At 40.4% G+C, this 19,657-nt stretch overlaps 1 protein-coding gene across 2 annotated transcripts in view; it reads left to right on the top strand.

The window, feature by feature from the left end:
- Window positions 1-9,020, top strand: part of HMGCLL1 (3-hydroxy-3-methylglutaryl-CoA lyase like 1) — a 142,389-nt gene extending 133,369 nt beyond the window's left edge. For both annotated transcript variants that reach the window (XM_019931391.3, XM_073810872.1), the window contains exon 9: window positions 3,425-9,020. In XM_019931391.3, the coding sequence (XP_019786950.3) occupies window positions 3,425-3,526 (102 nt within the window). In that variant the 3' untranslated portion in view covers window positions 3,527-9,020. The remainder of the gene's footprint in view (window positions 1-3,424) is intronic.
- The last annotated feature ends 10,637 nt before the right edge of the window (window positions 9,021-19,657 follow it).

Genomic DNA, 19,657 nt, shown 5'->3' with positions numbered 1-19,657 from the left:
CTCCTCTCTCTCCTCTTCCCTCGTTCTACTGAGCGATGCTCCTGCAGCAGCCAGCTTGTCGGCACTCTCCTTCCCTGTGGCATTCGATTTCTCACCTCCACCCCTTGCTCCTGCTTTCACCACCCCTTGGAATAGCCTTACTGCCCATACTCGATTTCACCTGGAAAGTGAGGCACCACCATCCTCAAAAACGCACCTTCTAGCATCTCCCTGCTGATTTCCCAGGCCCACACTGCTGGGTTCCTCTCCTCTGTGTTTCCAGGCTACCTTTGTGTCTTCCTCTGAACCTACCACAAGGCTGTAGAACCATCTTCTTTCTGTGTCTAGGTCCCCCTGCAGGCAGAAATATAGTATGACAGCTGATTCACAGGTGCCTGTTGCCTAGAGACCCTCAATAATGTTCAGTGAAAGACTGATACCACTTGGCACTAAACGCCAGGAGCCTCTCTTCTCTGGTTAGAAATAGCTATTACAAAGTAGCCTGATTGTTTCCATCATTTCCATTAGAAATGTATGACCGTGACAGAAGTAGAAATCCTTTCTTTTCTTAAAATTTATTTTATTGAAGTACAGTTGACCTGCAGTGTTGTGTTAATTTCTACTGTAAAGCAAAGTGATTCAGTTATATATATATATATTCTTTCTAATATTCTTTTCCATTATGATTTATCACAGGATATTGAATGCATTTCCCTGTGCTATACAGTAGGGCCTTGTTGTTTTATCTGTCCGGTATATAATAGTTTGCATCTGCTGATCCCAAACTCCCAATTCATAGAAATCCTTTCTTGAAGATTTAAATGACTTGGTTGAACTCAGCTGAGTCAACATATGAACTCTGCTTCATATGTGTCAGGCCATGCGGGTCCAAATGCAAATAAGCCATGTCTCCATTCCTAAGAATTTCACAGTTCAAAGACAGTTGTTACATTGGATATCAGCCAACAAGCCAAGACTCTCTGTACAACCTGTATCACTATGTCTCCCATGCCTAGTCAACTACCAAGAGCTACTGCTTCAACTTCTAAAATATTTTGGTTGTTTGTTCCTTCTTTACTATCCTTGCTGTAGCTACATCAGCACAAGTTCTTATCTCTTTCCTGGATATTCATCCTCCACACTGGTCTGCTGGCTTCAGGCTGCCTTTAAATTCATCCTCCTTGCTACCATAAAAGATTTTATCTAAAACACAAATATGAATATGCCTTGCTCCTACTTGGGTACTCATCAGTGGATTCCCATTTTCTGAAAAGCAAGGCTGTGTTCTACACATTTTATACCTTTTCCAGTCACGTCGGCCCATTCCTTTCCATGTATCCCATGGTATTTTTCAGATGTCTGGTACCCTTCTCTGCTGACAGTGCCTCATTCCTCTTACTTCTTCTCAAGGACTCATACTGTCCGTACAAGCCTCAGGTTAGGATTTACCTTCCTGGCACCCTTCCCTGACACACTCCTCTCCATTTGTTTCCATACCCTTTTCCTCAGTGGGTTGACTACCCTGCAGCTCTGCCCTCACGATCATCCGAGCATCTCTCTCTCTCAGTGACTTTAGTGGAAGTACTGGATTTCCTGTTTAGGGCTCCATATTGCCTGCTTGACCACAGGCACCCTCAAGACAGAAACCATATTCTGCGAGAAGTTCTTGAAACCCCCAAATGGATCATAGTACATGACACGTATTTAAACACCTGGTTTAAGTGCTAAAAGATTTAAGAATAAATGCAACATTATTTCATAAAGGTATCTGTTCATTAAATAAAACGGTAGAGGAAGGCCGAAACAGAATCCTTTAGTACGATACCAACCAATCCCACTGCGTAATTGCTATAAATGGAATTACTGGAAAGCAAAAAAGAATGCTGGTGACTAAAATCTTATTATCTTTTGTTAGATGTAATTCAGAAATGAAAGACACACATGTAGCTTATTATTTACAAAATTTACATATTACTAGATTAAGGATGTAAAACCAAAATGTGCCTAACAGATACTCCACCCAAAACCATTACTATGACAAAACCAAAGCACATGTTAGTACCCTAAAAACAACTTCACAATAAAAAGAAACAGTGAAAATTACTTACCTGTCATTTTACAAAATATTTTTGATGTTTTTTTTTTTTTTTTTTTTTTTCGGTACGCGGGCCTCTCACTGCTGTGGCCTCTCCCGTTGTGGAGCACAGGCTCCGGACGCGCAGGCTCAGCGGCCATGGCTCACGGGCCTAGCTGCTCCGCGGCATGTGGGATCATCCCGTACCGGGGCACGAACCCGTATCCCCTGCATCGGCAGGCAGACTCTCAACCACTGCGCCACCAGGGAAGCCCTTTGATGATTTTTAAACAGAAGTAAACTACAAAGAAAACAGTGCCCTAAAAGTTTCTAGAGAGAAGTAACTACCTATATCAAAATGATGATCTCTTTTTGATCACTTGTATGAAAAGCCCCTATGAGTATTTATACTTGTCTGTTTTAAGAAAACGACAAACTTACATACATTTTAAAAACTACTCCTTAATAGCAAGGGAACCTGAGTCTGTTTGATTTTAAGTCCCTGTTGTTTCTAGTCTGAGTTGAGGGAGGACATAGGAGCTTACGAAATATTACATGGGGCAAATCTCTGGTTAATCCACCTAACACTGTGCCCCCGTTCCACCCTCCCCCCCCCCACCCCCACAGTGACAGCACAGGTGCAGGGTGGAAACCTCGATGGTGATCTTTGGCTCCACCAAGCCCAAGATGCCGAGCCTGCCTTGAACTTGGCCTTCATACTCAACTGTCGATCTGTCATCCATGGATTTACCAAAGCCTTTGTTGATCCTACTTATGCTTTCAAACAGTACAGGCTCTCAGGCAAACAAGTTCCAGATGTGTACTAAATACTACTTCATTTTATTGGACTACCTCCTTCAATTTCATGCCAGTAAGAGTGTTTCTGAACATGGTTAAAAATTATACATTCATCTTTCCCATATTTCTTACAGCTTTATCAGGTTTGTTTCTTCATATCCTAAGATATACTAAGAGGGTCTTTTTTCCCCCCTAAGTCCTTATCTTTGAACTCCTCCAAATGATTATCATTTTAATTGCCCTTCACTGATATTTTGTAGAGTCTTTCTGGTTCCACTGTTGTCCTTTGTAGAGTTTAGGTATCAGCATGAATTACACTGAGTTATTCAGGTGTGACTAGCCTATGGTTTTATACTAGGGTCAAATTCAAGATATGTTTTAATAAAGCAGAAAAATCTAAAGCTACATAATTCATGGAGATAAATGCCGCCCCCCATCAATAATGAACAGCATTTTGTTTAGTAATTTTAAGTGGTTAAGTAACGACTAATACAATTTAAAGGAATCTGTTTTGTCTTCTTTCTCCTTAACCCCCTTTCCCACCTGGTACCACTGTCATCTTTGTCTCACCAGGGTGTGAATCTTTACAAAGTGATGGAAGCTGGTGACTTCATCTGCAAAGCTGTGAATAAAACTACAAACTCTAAAGTAGCACAAGCCTCATTCAACGCTTGACTTGAATGCATTTGTGAGTTAAGGCTGAGAAGCTCCATTTCAGCTACAGATACTCAACTGAAAATCATTACTGCCAACTTGTTCTGAAATGTGAAGTAATAGACAAGAGTGGGGGAAAAAAAGAGACACTTTGAAAAAGAGTAGGCTGGATAGATTACAGAAATTGACTGGAAGATACACCAGTCATCAGGTGAATTGCAAGCCGGGGCTAAATAATAAAATTTGTGGACATGCTTTGAACTTGGAGAAAAGTCTACTCTTTTGCTCTTATAGAAATAACTTTTTAATTTAGTCGACGTGAAAATTGACTTCAGATTTCCCTAAGTATCAAAAACTGTGTTAATACTTAATCAAGCTGGCTTAGCACAGCATACATATCATCAGTAGTTTATGAGCTCCTGCATCGTGTGCAAAGTGTGTGGCCTCCATATTATACGTTATGTGCCTCTGGATCTCAACTTCCCATTTGCCAAGTCAGTTAAATTATGGACCAAGTGCCAAATCTCCATCTGACCCTACATAATTTTTAACGATAGAACTTTTATATTTCAAGTATGCTAACATCTGTTAATTATTTCAGTGGCTTTATCTTGTTCCAGGAGGCTGTGGTCAGTGACAAGTTGCCACACCCTGGAAACATATTACCTTCCATGTTTGTCACATGCATCCAGTTTACCTTGCTTTCCCTCTCATCAGCTGTAGTGAAAACCAGGAGCATGTTACTCGGCTATTGAGAAATAAGAGGTACAACTTTCATCCCAATGTCTAAGTTGCAGTGATGAGAATAGAGTGATACATGTACTTTTATCATTTTCAGCTCACTTCCAAATTGTCCAAGAAATGTCACTGTGATCCTAAGAATATTAAGGCAGTTATTAAAATTCATGAAAAGAAACAACTTTTCCATTGATTCAGTTTGATTAAATCACATCTGTTTGGGGTTGACTTTTTATGGTTATTTTTAATGTTGAAGTGGCTGAAATTTTATCTTTTGTAATAGCATTGCCAGAAATAGCAAAAATTAATATATCAAAGTTGAGAAGAGGCACAGGACGGCTATGTTAAGAAAGAAACATTTCTGTAACCTATGCAGATCATATGGGGACAGTATTATTCCATGTGGATCTGAATCGTCAGTTTTATTATTTATGTAGACTTCTCCAAGGATACTGGGTGATCTTATCTTTGAATAAATTTGAATAGAATTTGAAATATGAAAGTGAGCATTGTGAGCTTTCTGTTAAATATTCATCAAAACCACAGAAATAAATTCAAGAAAATAAGAGAAGTACTGATTATACCTACATTAACTTTAAAGATACACAATCATAAGAAAAGGATCACAAGGGAAGCATATTGGAAATTGACAAAAACTAAGTTCCTACGGATAAGGCTAATGCTCAGGTCATGACGGGTGACAGAGCAGGAGCTTGTCATCAGAACTGAATGACTCCTTGCATTTGGGTTAGTGCTGGGGCAGGGTCAGTGCAGAGAGCAAGCAAAATTGCGACTCTTTGTGGATCTGTTACATCATCTCTTATCAGGAAGAACATGGCACTGCACCCAGGGGCAGGAATGGGACACGTGCCCTAGTGTGCACAGCAGGATACCTACCCATCTTCTAAGGAGACTGACTTTTCCTCTCTCTTATGCAACTGTGGAATTCTTAGTTTTGAGATGTTCGGCAAAGCATCAGTTGATGCAAACTGCTTATAGAAACAGTGAAAGGCAAAACTTTGTTGTTTAGAAATAAAAACCACGGACTCTCCAAAAGGCAGAGCAAGTCGTGAGAACCCCAGGTGCAGCCTAGCACACACTTACATGGCACACACATCAGTCTACCAGTTCATATCCCAGAACACCTGGAAGATTCCTAATCACACGCATCACAGGAAAAGTTTGTGTTTTAGGTCTGTTATCCTTTCTCCACCCAAACCATCTAAACCCTTCTGCTAACTTAAAGAGAGTTTCTTTTCTGGTTTTGGGGGAAAAAAAATCACATAATCAATAAAGCTGCCTGAAGTCCATAGGCAGAATCCCCTCAAAGCTATGTTTCCACTAACTAGGAAACTTTGGAATTGTTGTAGGACCTACCCAAACAACCCACCCACACATAAACCCACACCAGGGTTTGCCCTGGGTGAAAGCTTAGGAATGGCAAAGCAATTATGAAATACATATAGAAGTAAACTTTTATGACATCTGCCCTTTAAGACTACTGTAAAACGTAGAAATTTTCTAAATTCTGGATTCATGAAATTCATAAAGCAAAGAAATGGAAACTGCCTATGACTTGCTGAGAAAATTCAGAATGCCCTTTTATGTTATTTATTCTGATCACTATAACATTTAATAAATACCCTTTTAGCTACACTTATATGGCTATTCATTTCTATTTATGTGCATGAACTCCAGACATGCAAGTGACAGGTTACTTAGCATTGAATACGTAAGCCACCAATATCCCTATCACAGCAGTAAAGGAGAAATAAAATAAGGCCTGGGAACCCTCCGGAAATCTGTATCAAATAGGCACGTGAAGACTTGCTGTGAATACCCATAATTGTTTGCAAAGTGCCTTTGTGGACTAGAAGATAGAAGTTTTATGCTTGTGTGGGGCAGGTCTAAAAGTTAAAAAGGAATAGTTTTGGAGGTATAGAGCTCGGGAGGAAAGCGGGGGCTAGGGAGGAAGGCAGGGAGGAGGGATGCAGGATGGAAGGAGGAGGAGACGGTGCGGAGAGAAGGAGGGAGAGAAAGAGAGGGTTGAGAAACTGTATTTACGTCCTGCCTGTGAGCAGCTCCAGTGGAAGGCATCTCCTGCTCTGGTAGAAGCACCAGTTAGGCTGCTTTAAACTGCAGACAATAGAAAACCTCAACTCCATGGGCTTAAGCAGCAACAGTTTTCTCAGATATCTCAGAAATATTGCTTTTCCACCATCATTTAGCTTCGTGACTCAATTATGTTACAAGATAAGAGTTTCTGCCCATTTCCCTGTTGGCACCTTTCGGTTCCTGCACCTGGGAGTTGCAAGATGGTTGTAGCACTTCTGGGCGTCACCCTTCCCACAGGGCTCAGCCTCTGCTGAAGGCTTTTTCTTCTGGAATGCCTGTTTTTAATCAATGAAGAGCGTTTCCCCCACCCCATCCCAAACTTCCTCTCCTGTTTCACTGGGCAGAACATCATCATGTGCCCCTCCCTTAACCACTTATGTGCGGAAAAGACCATTAGGATACACAAGCCAAGGTTATGGGTGACCTTGAGTGGATCCGTGCAGTGGTGGGGAAAGAGAACCCTGTAGGAGCACGTTTCCTGGTGAGACAGGGTGGGAGAATTGAAGGCAGAAGAGCTCACACCTCTCAGGAAGGAGATGTATCCAAGTTCTCTGAAACTGGAGGAATGGATGGAAATAGAAAAAGTTTCAAACGTGAGAGGAATAGGTTTTAAGGAGAAAGTAGTCCATCTTGCTAATTGGTCTCTATATTTTTCAGGAAGGTAGGAAGTGAGATCTGCGAGCATTACAACTGGGGGTGGAGTGAGGGCTTGAGAAGAATGGTAATGTGTGAAACCCACCCAGAGCAGTATTACAGGTTAACGTACTCTAAAAAATAGTACAGATGAACTTATTTACAAAAACAGAAACAGACTCACAGACATAGAAAACAAACTTATGCTTACCAAAGGGGAAAGGTGTGTGGGGGGGGATAAATTAGGAGTTTGGGATTAACAGATGTACACTACCATATGTAAAATAAATAAGCAACAAAGATTTACTGTATAGCACAGGGAACTATATTCAATATCTTACAATAACCTATAATGGGAAAGAATAGAAAAAAAAGAATATGGATATGTACATATATACGTATGACTGAATCACTTTGCTGTACACCAGAAACTAACAATATTGTAAATCAACTATACTTCAATTTAAAACAAAAGAAGTTAACTTACTCTGTAACAGTTTTCCAGGGGCTGTTATGTGCTAAATCTAAGTCCACTTCCTGGTCCTCATACGACCTTTACACCTGTGTTCCACACACTCTCCCCTCTTGAAGCACTTCTTGATTTCTGTGGCCCTGCTCTCTCCTGGGTCCTACTACATCCTTGGTCCCAGGTCCTACCACCTCTTTCATTGTTTGGTCTCCTTTTTCTCTCTATTGTGTTTAACTAGAGACTCACAAATGCAAAATTGCTTACACCCCGCCCCCTCATCCAAATGTGTTCCGTGGCCAGCAGGTTTGTCATCACCTGGGAGCTTTTGGGAAAAGCAGAATCTGGGGCTCCACTCCAGACTGACTGCATCACCATCTGCATTTTTAACAAGATCCTTGCAGGACTCATATGTTTATTACAGTTTGAGAAGCACTTGCCACCTCCTCTCGGGTATTTAACAGGTATTGGAAGCTCCATGTATTCCAAGTACCTTGTGGCACTTCCCCTTGTGTGTTGTGTCCTAGCCTGTTGTTTTTGCTCCTGGAACAAGTCAGCCTGGGACCCATTGCAGGTCCTTTACCTGGTTATTCTCTCTTCCAGTCATGGGTCATGCTCCTTCCCTGGCTGTGATTTCTGGTCACTCAGGTCCTGACAGCATAAATATCACCTCCTTAGTGAGTCTTCCCAGACAACTCCAACTAAAGTAAGGCTTTAGTTACTTTTTCTCACATCAACTTGTTTCATTTAACTTTTTACTTGTTTATTTAACTCTCTACTTGTTTATTTAGTTGTTTATTTTCTTTCTTTCCCCAAGAAAATACACGCTCTAAGAGGGCAGGGTCTTTGCTGTGTTTAACATTCTTACTTCCTTAGGGCCTGGAGTAATAGCTATCTATTACATGGTGGTTAGGTGGAAAAATAAAAATAGAAATGAGTTAATTTCAAACAAGAAAAAGGGGAGTATGTGACACAAATGTCACATCCCCTGCCAGCTTCCTCCCCTGGACTCTGTTTCCTGGCAAGATCCAATTGAACAGGCTTGTCATCAGGATTTCTCCAGGATGCTTGGATCGGAGAGAGATTTCACCAATTTTCTATACGTGATATCCCTCAAGCTTATTATAACAGCATATTAAAATATACACATCAATTGTGAGAAGGAGACACTGACCCTAATGCTCAGCCCCAGAAGAGAGGAGGTGTACTGGACTTACTGCCCATCCATCTGTCCTGAGTTGTCTTTGGCATCATCTGATCTATTACTTAACCACTGTGCAACCTCAGTTGATTTACCAATCCCTTTAAACATCACTTCAAAACTCACTTCCTTTACATACAAAACTTGGATAATAATGACACTTATTTACACAGCTGTTGGAAGGATTTCATGAAATAATGCTTACAAAGTGCCCATAAGTGGTCAATAAATGTTAACTATCATCATTTTTATTGCCACTTTCTAGGGCACTGCCCTGGAGTGGAACTCCTCCTCCCTTATGAGTGGTTTAACCCTCATGGAGGCTCTCATAAAAGATCATGCTGTATTCTGTTCCATGAAAAGGGTGCTGCGGCGAGCCGTTTCTGACCGGCAGAATAACGAGCCGCCACACGCAAGATTCTTCTCGTATCACACTTTATTGGAGCACAGCTTGGTTGAAGAAAGATGGAAGGAAGACCCCGCAATCCTAGAGCAGTCTGCTTATATAGGGATTAAGAACATGTGTCGCTCTGTGATTGGCTTTCGCCGATGGTGCGATTTGTGAGCCAGCATCGGATAGGTCGCTACTTTAAAACCTCATTAGTATACTTAGCGCAAGCGCAGTGGCCACAGGAAGGATGACTCAGCTTATTTCAGCTTCCTGCTGCGTAGCAGTTAGCTGACCGCGCCCTACATCTCCCCCTTTTTTATTTATTAGAACACCAAACAGAATGTAGCCCGTACAAGTGTTCACCTCATGATGTGCTCACTGTTCGAGGGCAGTTTTCTGTTGGCATGTTTGAGACTCAGAATAATGGCTGATTCCCTATAGAGGTGCGATGGCGACAAGGCCTCTCTGTGCAAGGGCAATCAGGACAATGAATGACTCCCTATAGAGGTGCAATGGCAACAAGGCCTCTCTGTGCAAGGGCAATCAGGACAATGGATGACTCCCTATAGAGGTGCAATGGCAACAAGGCCTCTCTGTGCAAGGGCAATCAGGACAATGAATGAATGACTCCCTATAGAGGTGCAATGGCAACAAGGCCTCTCTGTGCAAGGGCAATCAGGACAATGAATGAATGACTCCCTATAGAGGTGCAATGGCAACAAGGCCTCTCTGTGCAAGGGCAATCAGGACAATGGATGACTCCCTATAGAGGTGCAATGGCAACAAGGCCTCTCTGTGCAAGGGCAATCAGGACAATGAATGAATGACTCCCTATAGAGGTGCAATGGCAACAAGGCCTCTCTGTGCAAGGGCAATCATTTCGAATTATTCAGGGCGGAGAGCCAGGCTGCGGGAGAATCTCCTTCATTAATAGCCAGAAGTGCCTGAGTGAGCAGGACCCTATCTCGATGTGCCCTGATGCGCACACGACAGACCAACCAGAGACACAGCATAATCCCAAATACACAGCAGACTCCAAAGATTCCTACCCCCACCCACTCCCCAAAGAAAGAAAAGGCAGAAGAGAGCCAAGAGGCAAAATCTCCAAAGGCAACGGGCTCCAGCCCGGCAGCACTCAGTTGCACAATTTGAATAATCCTTTGTGGAATTCCAACTAATACAAAGACTTCGATTAAGAATCATCAGGAACATCCAGCTCAGCATCTTCTCTGAAGTTTTCTTCAACAATTCTCGTCAGTCTTGATGGCACCCAGATCGGATCTTGATCCTGTGGGGAGACACAAAGAGATCCCCTGGATCGAGTAATAACACGATCCGGGCCCTTCCATTGATTGGACAACACATCTTTCCACATCACTTTGCCATAATTTTTATGGTTTGTTGCCACATGGCGTTCAGCAGAGGTTTCTTTCAAGTGAAAGTCTCTGTCTAGGGGTACAGTTCTCTGCGATTCCCCCTTTTTGTTTTATTAAGAGTTCTTTAAGCTGATCTGCCTCATTGACAAACCCTGTCGTTCACAATAGGCTTTCATTAGTTTACTAAGTGGTGTATGCCTCTTAATCTTAAACTGCACCACAGAACCATCCTGCCCCGCCACCTTCAAATTAATATGATCGTTGTTCTCAGTCTTGACTCCTTCCTTGGGCTTTTCGTCGACCATGGCCTTGTGGATTATAGGGCAAGCCTGTAATATGAATCACCTGCATTTTTTGACAAAAAAGAGCAAAGCTTTTGGAATGCCTCTGGGGTTAATTGGCGTGGGGAATTAAGATCAGGCGAATCCAATTCACATCTCCAAGCAACCTCCGAAAATCATTCAATGCTTCTAAGCAATTAGTCCCAATCTCAATTTCTTGAGGTACTATCTTATTCCCATGTACAGCAGCTCCTAAAAAATTTACAACATCTCCCTTCTGTATTCCCTCGGGAGCAAGAAACAATCCCCCATTCCCTAAATATTTAATCAAAACGCCTAAGGCCTGTTCAAGCAACTCCATACAAGAGGCTTTATCTCGACTATTCAAAGGAATAGAAAAGACGCCATTTCCCTAATTTTTTCTTAATTATTCCAGGGTGACTAGGAGGGTTCTAAATGCCCTAATTGTAACTGCTCATCCACTAGTTTGGATGCCGCCTCCAGCTTTTCCTTTGACAAAGGCCACTGAGGTACCCACACAGGTGTTGTGGTCATAAACTCAGTGACCCTTGAGAAAAACCCAAGCCTCGGCGGTTTAAATTTCCGCGGGCTTCTATAGGGGCGGTCATGCCTTATAACTTACGTCTTATCCCTCTATTAGATATCAGGTTGAAACAAATATAATTCCTTAAACTCATCTAGGATTGGATATAATCCTGGCACCGTTTCTTGCTTTTCCTTTTGTTTTCTTTTTTCTCTTTTCATAATTTCAGGCCTGTCTACCGTAGTCCCTGTTTGTTCATTCTCTGATGCGCTATCTTGACACATGCTAAGAGCCTTGCGTCCTCGTTGAATAATTTCTTCACATTTTCCTTCCTTTAGGCAAGAAAGTATCATGCTCCACAAGGGGAGAGCGCCTCGAGAAAGTTCTCCCCTTGTGTTACACTCCTTTAGGTCTTTTCCGAGTTTTTCCCATGACGGAACAGTCAAGCTGCCTGATACCCCAAACCACGGCGCGGCACTTTCGATATCTTGTAGCAGCCTACTTATGTTTTTATGAGAGAGCTTTAGCCCTCGGTCCCTTAAAAGGGCTTGAATAGGCTCATGAAAATCAGTTGTAGGCTCCGTGGACGAACTATTCCCAAAAATGCTTGACTTATCTATCGGCCAGGGAAGACACACTCGATCGGGCTGGTGGTACCGTAGCCACAAGCAAACGAAAAACATGAGAAACACTAAAAGGACAAAAGCGAAAGTAAAAACTTCAGGCTCCAAACCCCCGAAAAACATACCTGACTGGACTACTCACCGACGGTTACCACTCCGTGTGTCGAGTTCTGAATCGGTCCTCCATGCAGGGCGCGAAGTTCCCGGGTTTCGGCACCACTTGCGGCGAGCCGTTTCTGACCGGCAGAATAACGAGCCGCCACACGCAAGATTCTTCTCGTATCACACTTTATTGGAGCACAGCTTGGTTGAAGAAAGATGGAAGGAAGACCCCGCAATCCTAGAGCAGTCTGCTTATATAGGGATTAAGAACATGTGTCGCTCTGTGATTGGCTTTCGCCGATGGTGCGATTTGTGAGCCAGCATCGGATAGGTCGCTACTTTAAAACCTCATTAGTATACTTAGCGCAAGCGCAGTGGCCACAGGAAGGATGACTCAGCTTATTTCAGCTTCCTGCTGCGTAGCAGTTAGCTGACCGCGCCCTACAGGGTGCATTGTCTTAAAAGGCCTGCCATGATCCCAAAAGAGACAGCTCACCATTAAACCCCAGAACCATGTAATCTTAAATTGGCACCAAATTTCCATGCTTCACTTCTTACACTGCGTCATTGAACTATGCCTTTTGAGCTGACTTTTCTGTATTTCATGGGACTGTAGTTACTGTAGAAACTTACTATGAGACTTATGCTGAGTAACCCTGTCTAAAGAACATCTTAACAGCCTTAGTCTCCATATCCTGAATCACTTAAAGACAGAAATATCACAAACATTAGGAATTTATTCCTACTCTTTTGATGGTTGCATGATTGGATTGGTATCTATTGCCACCTTAGAGCTGCCAGTGTTTCCTTGGTGGGCTATCCAATTAGGCAGACTTCTCTTTTCTCCTTGTTCTATAGAATATCATTCTGTATGCTTCGATCATGAAGTCATGAGCTTTGCTGAAAAAGACTATTCTTTGGTTCCATGGGAGCCATCCGTCCTCTGACCTGAGCCATAGTATCAAGCTTATGTGGCTTAGGGAAAGGCTTATACTCTTCTAGGAATCAAATGGTAATATCTCACAACTTCTGGTAACTGTTTCATCTGAACTTTCCTTTCTACAGCTAGTTCTTTAAGATCATTGGTAAAGTAGACCAACAACACGTCACGGCTAACCACACCATTATCCTGAGTCATCTGAATCCTGAAGAGCTGTCTCTCAATCAGATAGTTTCACGGTGGCCCCTCTCTATCTGTACATGGATGCTAATATAGTGGATTGTTGGGCAGATATTCTGGAAGCTTTCTGAGAAGCACCACCTGCTTTTCTTTTTTCCCCCAAGAGCTTCATCTAGATGTAACTGGATCATCTGGGAGTCAGCTGATAAAATTCATATTCTGAATGTGTGTATGTTCCAAAGTAGAGGGGAAGCAATGAAATTGGAATACCAGTGTCTGGCTCTTTCTTTTTTCTTTGTTTCTTTGTTCCTTCCTTCCTTCCTTCCGAAAATAGTTTATTTGGAAATATTTCCATTTTTAGATTTATTTTTGCTGAAAACAATGTATGCCCCCCCCATAAAAACTTCCTATCTTCTCACTATAAGACAACATTGGAAAATGACCCCCTTCACTTTGTCTAAAAACCTTACAACAAGAACCCCAGTAGTTTTCTTTTTAAAATTCATTTGCTTAAAATATAAAAGTCCAATTTCTTCTGGTAACTTTGTAAGAATAACTGACATACACATGGCAGCCACCTAGTGAATTTCAATAAAACCTTTTCTATGAAATTGGTGGATGGGACTTAAAACCTCAGTCATGATTTTGTAAGTTTAGCCCTGGGTGCATTTCTGTTTCTAGTCACCTATCTTTGGTAGCTTGCTTTCTTTCCCTCCCAACTTTATTGAGATATAATTGACATGTAACATAGTGTAAGTTTAAGATGTGCAATGAGGTGACCTGATGCACAGATATATTACAAAATGATCACCACCATGGTGTTAATTAATACCTCCACAATGTCACATAATTCCCATTACTTTTTTGTGATGAAAACATTTACAGTTTACTCTCTTAGCAACTTTGAAGTATATAATATAGTATTATTAAGCTCATAAGTACACAGAACATGTTGGTGGTTGCCAGAGACAGGGAATGGGGAGTGGGCAGAATGGGTAAAGGGGGGTCAAAAGTCACAAACTTCCAGTTATAAAATAAGTAAGTCATAGGGATGTAATGTACAGAATGGTGACAGTAGTTAATAATACTGTATTGCATATTTGAAAATTGTTGAGACTAGATCTTAAAAGTCCTTATCACAAGAAAAAAATTGTAATTATGTATAGTGATGGATGTTAGCTAGATTTATTGTGATAACTATTTTGTAATATACACAAATATTAAATCATTGTATTGTACAACTGAAACTAAAATGTCAATTATACCTCAATAAAAAAATAATAAATATTTATTGAGCACCTATTGTATAATTAGGATTGTATGTGTCTGTGACTAATGAGAATACAGAGGTACATGGTTGCAGTTATTTTTCTAATGCCTTAAACAATAAAATGTCTGACTCCATTTTTGACACGTGACCACTGATAGCATTTAAGTACCCCCATACCCCATTATCCTTCTGTGCCAGATCTGGGCCGGCTCTTAAGAAAGCCCTGGTGCTCTGTCCATTGGTGCTGGAGGGGAAGTTCAAACCATGCCATCACCAGCAGGGAATTTCAAACTGTGCAGGAAGCACTCCGCCCCTTGGCTCTACTCCCCAGCACAGTAAAGCTCAGGGCCATTCACCCCTTCCTTCCACAAGCCATTTTCAGACCTGCTTGAATATCTTCCCTGATCTTCTCAGAAAGAATCCCTATGTGAGAAATACATCTCTTCATACCCTCTTGGTGTGTTTGGCATCATCAGTCTCCACATCTGAACTCATTTTGGTGGAGGCCCATCCCATCTATGTGAGTAGATAGCATTATACCCTGTAATGCTATCTTCCTGCTTCACCACAATGAAAGTAGGTTATTTTTCAATTTTATGCTGGTTTCCTCATGGTCCCAATATGGCTTCTGTAGCTCCAGTCTTCATATTCACATTCAAGGCCAGAAGGATGGACAATGAAAGACTTGATGCATCTGTCTCTTTTTCTCAGGAAAATTTTAACTTACTCATTGACATTGGCCAGAACTGTGTCACATCACTGTGCTTAGCTGCTAAAGTCAGGGAATTCAAGCATTTTACTTGAGTATATTTCCACCCCAAACAAAATCATAATTCTCTGTATGGATATGCATGAGACTGGATCCCGGGAAAGCAACTGTCTATATCAGTCAGGCCAAAGAGGATCCTGGGATATAATAATGAGCAAAATGACCAGTGGTCCCTTATGGAACTATCTGATGGTGGGGATCATAGAAAGTATCATCAAGTGTCAATTACATGTGGAATAAGTGCCATGAATGAGAAACAAATCTTTAAACGTGCATGGTAGAGGTATGACCTTGTCAAGTATTTCCATCTGTAGGACATGATTCAAGAGATGAGACTTGAAAAAAGAATTAAGTTGTTAAATAGTAGAAGAGGAGGGAAAAGACCATTTCATGTTGAAGGGAACATTATGTGTAAAGACCCTTTGGAAGGAAGGATGCATCTGGGAAACTCAAAGAATGCCAGTGTGGCAGAAGCACAGGGGAAAATGGGGGAATGTGGGTGTGTGGACACAGCTGGTTGATAAAGAGCTCAGAAATTATAATATGCAGGAATTCAGAGAGACAGATACTTGGGAGTTATGTTTAGAGTCTCAAACTTCTTCCACACCCAGGTGCTCATGGATAAGATATAGCAATCACTCTTTGCATCTATGTATATTTTTGGTAAAAGAAGGCAGACATTTAAAAAGGGCTAAATTACTCAAGAGGAATTAATTTTGCCATGTGATATGTCATTATTCCAGTAAATGTTTTTCAAACCACGCTCAATTCCTTAGGTCTAAATAAATATAAAAAAGAGACGGATGTATCTTTCCTCCTATTGACTGTCTGTTAAGGAACACTTGGAGTGAGAACCATATCTTTTAAAATTTTTTAAATTACCTTGATATTCTTGTAATGGGAGGAAGGGAATGAATGGTCAACTCCTCCCCCTTTATTGCCTGTCAAGTTGATTTTTTCCTGGAGATGTGGGGCTCTAGTAACATAAGAGAAAATTATTTTCTCTTTGGATCTGTATACTCAGTCATGAATCAGAGGGTAAAATTGTAAAATATGTTCCAGAAAACAAATAGGGTATAGTAACAAACTAGAGATGTGTCATGAAGGAGAAATGATGAATAATTAACAAGGCTTTGTGTTGTCCTGCTTTGCACTGGATGATAAACTAAATATGGAAGAACTTGAAAGACTATGCTATGGGGACAGTAAGGAAAAAAAAAAGGATAAATTATCCCATAATTAGATTTTACTTGACTCTGAAGAATGTTTAGTAGACTTAGCATTATGCAGGGTTCAACCTAGGAGACCTTTAAAGAATGGTTGTCATTTGACACAAAGTCAATTTATGTATTTGATAAGAACTTCTAGAAGCCCTGGTCTACATAGCTTTAAGTTAAAGTTCTATGTCTTGTTTTCTAGAAGTATCATTTAGGGAAATAAAGTATGTCTTTAAATTTCTTTGTGACCCTCAAAGTACCTAGAACAGTGACCACAAACTGCTGTTGTGAAGTTCTTTATTTATATGATGTTATAATATTTTTGTCTGTATGTTGGCCTTTTTCAGGAATACTGGCCTTATTCTGGACAATAACCTGTATTAGAGGTTTTCAGATCTGCAGTTCTTTGTAGAATCATGTCAAGGTGAACCAATAGCAAGTACTTAGGATGGAATTAATAACAGTTTTATTGATTCAAGGTACTTTGCACCAGCTGTCAAACATGGACTGGAGTCCTTAGCTATTCTTCACTCTGAATTCATAAAGAATAGTGTCCCTATAGGACAATTTTAATTGGAAGCATATTTTTCCCCTATAAGGCAAACTCGGGGTCACAAGAGGTAACCTGAAAGATTGCTCCACCATATGTTATCCCCAGAAAATATATTCCCCCAAATATCATGATACACAAGGGGCAAAGATTACATAAGTCTTAAGATAAACTTCCCATCAAGTCAGTTTACCATAAACTGAATGGTTGGGTTTCAAATGAAGGCAAGATGAAATTTAGACTCTGGTATACATTAGGAAAATGAAAATTATGTTATCCACCAGCTTGAGTGCCTGTTTCTTTCATGCTAAACTTCCTAGTATGTATGCTTCAAGATATTCAAGGATGAACATAATGTATGGTTATAGATTCTGGAAACCAGAAAATATAAGGCTTTTTATTATAGTAAAGTTAAATTTATAGTACTTCTTATTTTCATAGACTTTAAAAGAAGTCTATTATAACATAATTTCAGTTCTCATAAGAAGAAATGGAAGAAATTTTAACAAAGATATTTTCTACATTAATTTTTACTCATAAGTACCTGCAAAATTATTTTTGAATGTTGTTGTGTAATCTATTAAGTACTAAATAGAACTCTTTTTAAATTTCATGAGGAAATTAAAAAAAAATTGTAAGCTTTCAAAAATGGTCAGCTTCAAGATATAAGTTTTCAATTCTGATAAAAAAATATTTCCATATCCCTGCCTGGTCATGAATAGTTATCTACGAGACTCCAAATGCCTGCCTTCTATTATATAGTATAAATTAATCATAATATATCTTAGTCAGTTTGGGCTGCTGCAACAAAGTACCATAGACTGGCTGACGTATAAAGAATAAAAATTTGTTTCTCACAGCTCTGGAGGTTGGTTGGGATTGTGAGATGTGAGTGCTGGCATGTTTGGATTCTGGTAAGAACCCTCTTCCAGGTTGCAACCTGCTGGCTTCTTGCCTTCTCTTCCCATGGGGGAAAGAAAGCTAGGGATCTCTCGGGGTCTCTTTTATAAGGGCACTAAACCCACTCATGAGGACTCAACCCTCATGACCTAAGTGACCTCCCAAAGGCTCCACCTCCAAATACCATCACACTGGAGTTTAGGATTCCAGTATGTGTGTTTGGGGGAGATACAACCATTCCATTGAGATTCAACCATTCTGTTGATAGTAAACTTGAAATGAATATATCTGCATGTTGCTTTCCTGTCAAATTCAGGATACCAAGTAATGAGAGTGCAAAGGGATGTGTTGCCAAAATGTTTAATGCTGCCTCAATTGATATTAATTATTATTTAGTCTAAGTCACCCCTACTTGACTTTCAGCCCTTGGCTGTCACGTCCAGGTCCACCACAAGAACTGGTATAAAATAGTGTCTAAAGTTAGGTTTAGGTTTAGGGTTAGGGTTAGAAGAATGCCTGTCTTAGAAAAATGCCAGGTTCCAAAGAATTATTTAAATAAATGCTACCTATTTTGATAGACTGTATTGTTACCCCCAAATATTCCCTGGGCCTCTCTGGAGGAAGATTATACTTCACTGATTCAGACAGCCATATGACTTGTTTTGGCCAATGAAATGTGAGTGGAAATGTCAGGTATTATCCTTGATGGAACGTTTAAGACCCAACATGTACTTTGTTACAATCTCTAATTTACCTCTGGTAATAGTCTGGAGAAAAACTCCTTTGTCAGCCTGGACCTCCCCATTATGGCATCAGAGCTTCCCTGTATTGAGCTTTGTTATTGTAATCCATTGACATTTCATGATTGCTTGTTACTGTAGGATAACACAGCCTATCCTGTTTGCTACACTTATTACTAGGAGTATTATCATAAATAAAGTAGATAATGAAGGCAAATTCAAATATATATTAGAAAATAAAAATATCATAAAAGTTTGTATAACCAGGGGTACTTTAAACGTAAATCAGTTCCTAAGGGGAATCAAACTACTTCTAGTTCAGAAATCTCAACTATGCCCTTGTGGACTTTAATAAAAATATTTGACCAGCAAATTAAATCCAATGTGGGGAAATTGATTTGGGGGCTTCTCTGATTGACCTGTGGTGATGATAATTCCAGAGATCTACAAAACTATAACCTCCAAAGGCCTAATATGAATAGACCTGCAAGCATTGTCTCATAGGTGGTTTTATATTCGGGATTCTCCCCTGTAATAGGCACCCTCTTGTCTTCTGCCTGCAACAGAGCAGAGATAATTCAGAAAATGGAAAAAGAGGGAAACAGGACCAATTTGTCAAATCCTCTGGCACCTTGTTCTCTTTATTTTCCCTTTTTCTCTTCTCATTTCCTCACATCACCTCATTTCTTTTCCTCTCATTTCCCTTGTCTTTATTTCCTCTCTAATAACTTTCGTTTTTAGTTGAAACATTGTATGTCTGTGATAGAAACATAATGGAAAATCTTAAGCCATCACATTTTTTTTTCCATTTTCCTTGAATCATGATTCTCTACAGCTCCAAAACCAGTAAAGCAACAAGTATCCATTACTCCTGAAAAAGACTGTGTACAGTCTTAGAACAAAGGAGTCATTGTTCAGTTGGAGCTTAAAATCTAGCCTTTTCAAGTACTTAAAGGAACAATGGCATTGAAAACCAGGCTTTGTGAAGAGAGTAGCGTTTTCTAAGTTCTATTGATAAAAATGTCCTTGTATATATCATGATCCAACTCTGGTAAACTTGAGTCGTAAAGTTGCACTAAAAGATATAGCATAAAAAATATGGAGGACATAGGGCAA

Source organism: Tursiops truncatus, chromosome 10 (genome assembly GCF_011762595.2).
Source record: "Tursiops truncatus isolate mTurTru1 chromosome 10, mTurTru1.mat.Y, whole genome shotgun sequence".
Lineage (NCBI taxonomy): Eukaryota > Metazoa > Chordata > Mammalia > Artiodactyla > Delphinidae > Tursiops > Tursiops truncatus.
Note: the sequence above shows the minus strand (reverse complement) of the source record. Positions and strands in the feature narration are given on the sequence as shown.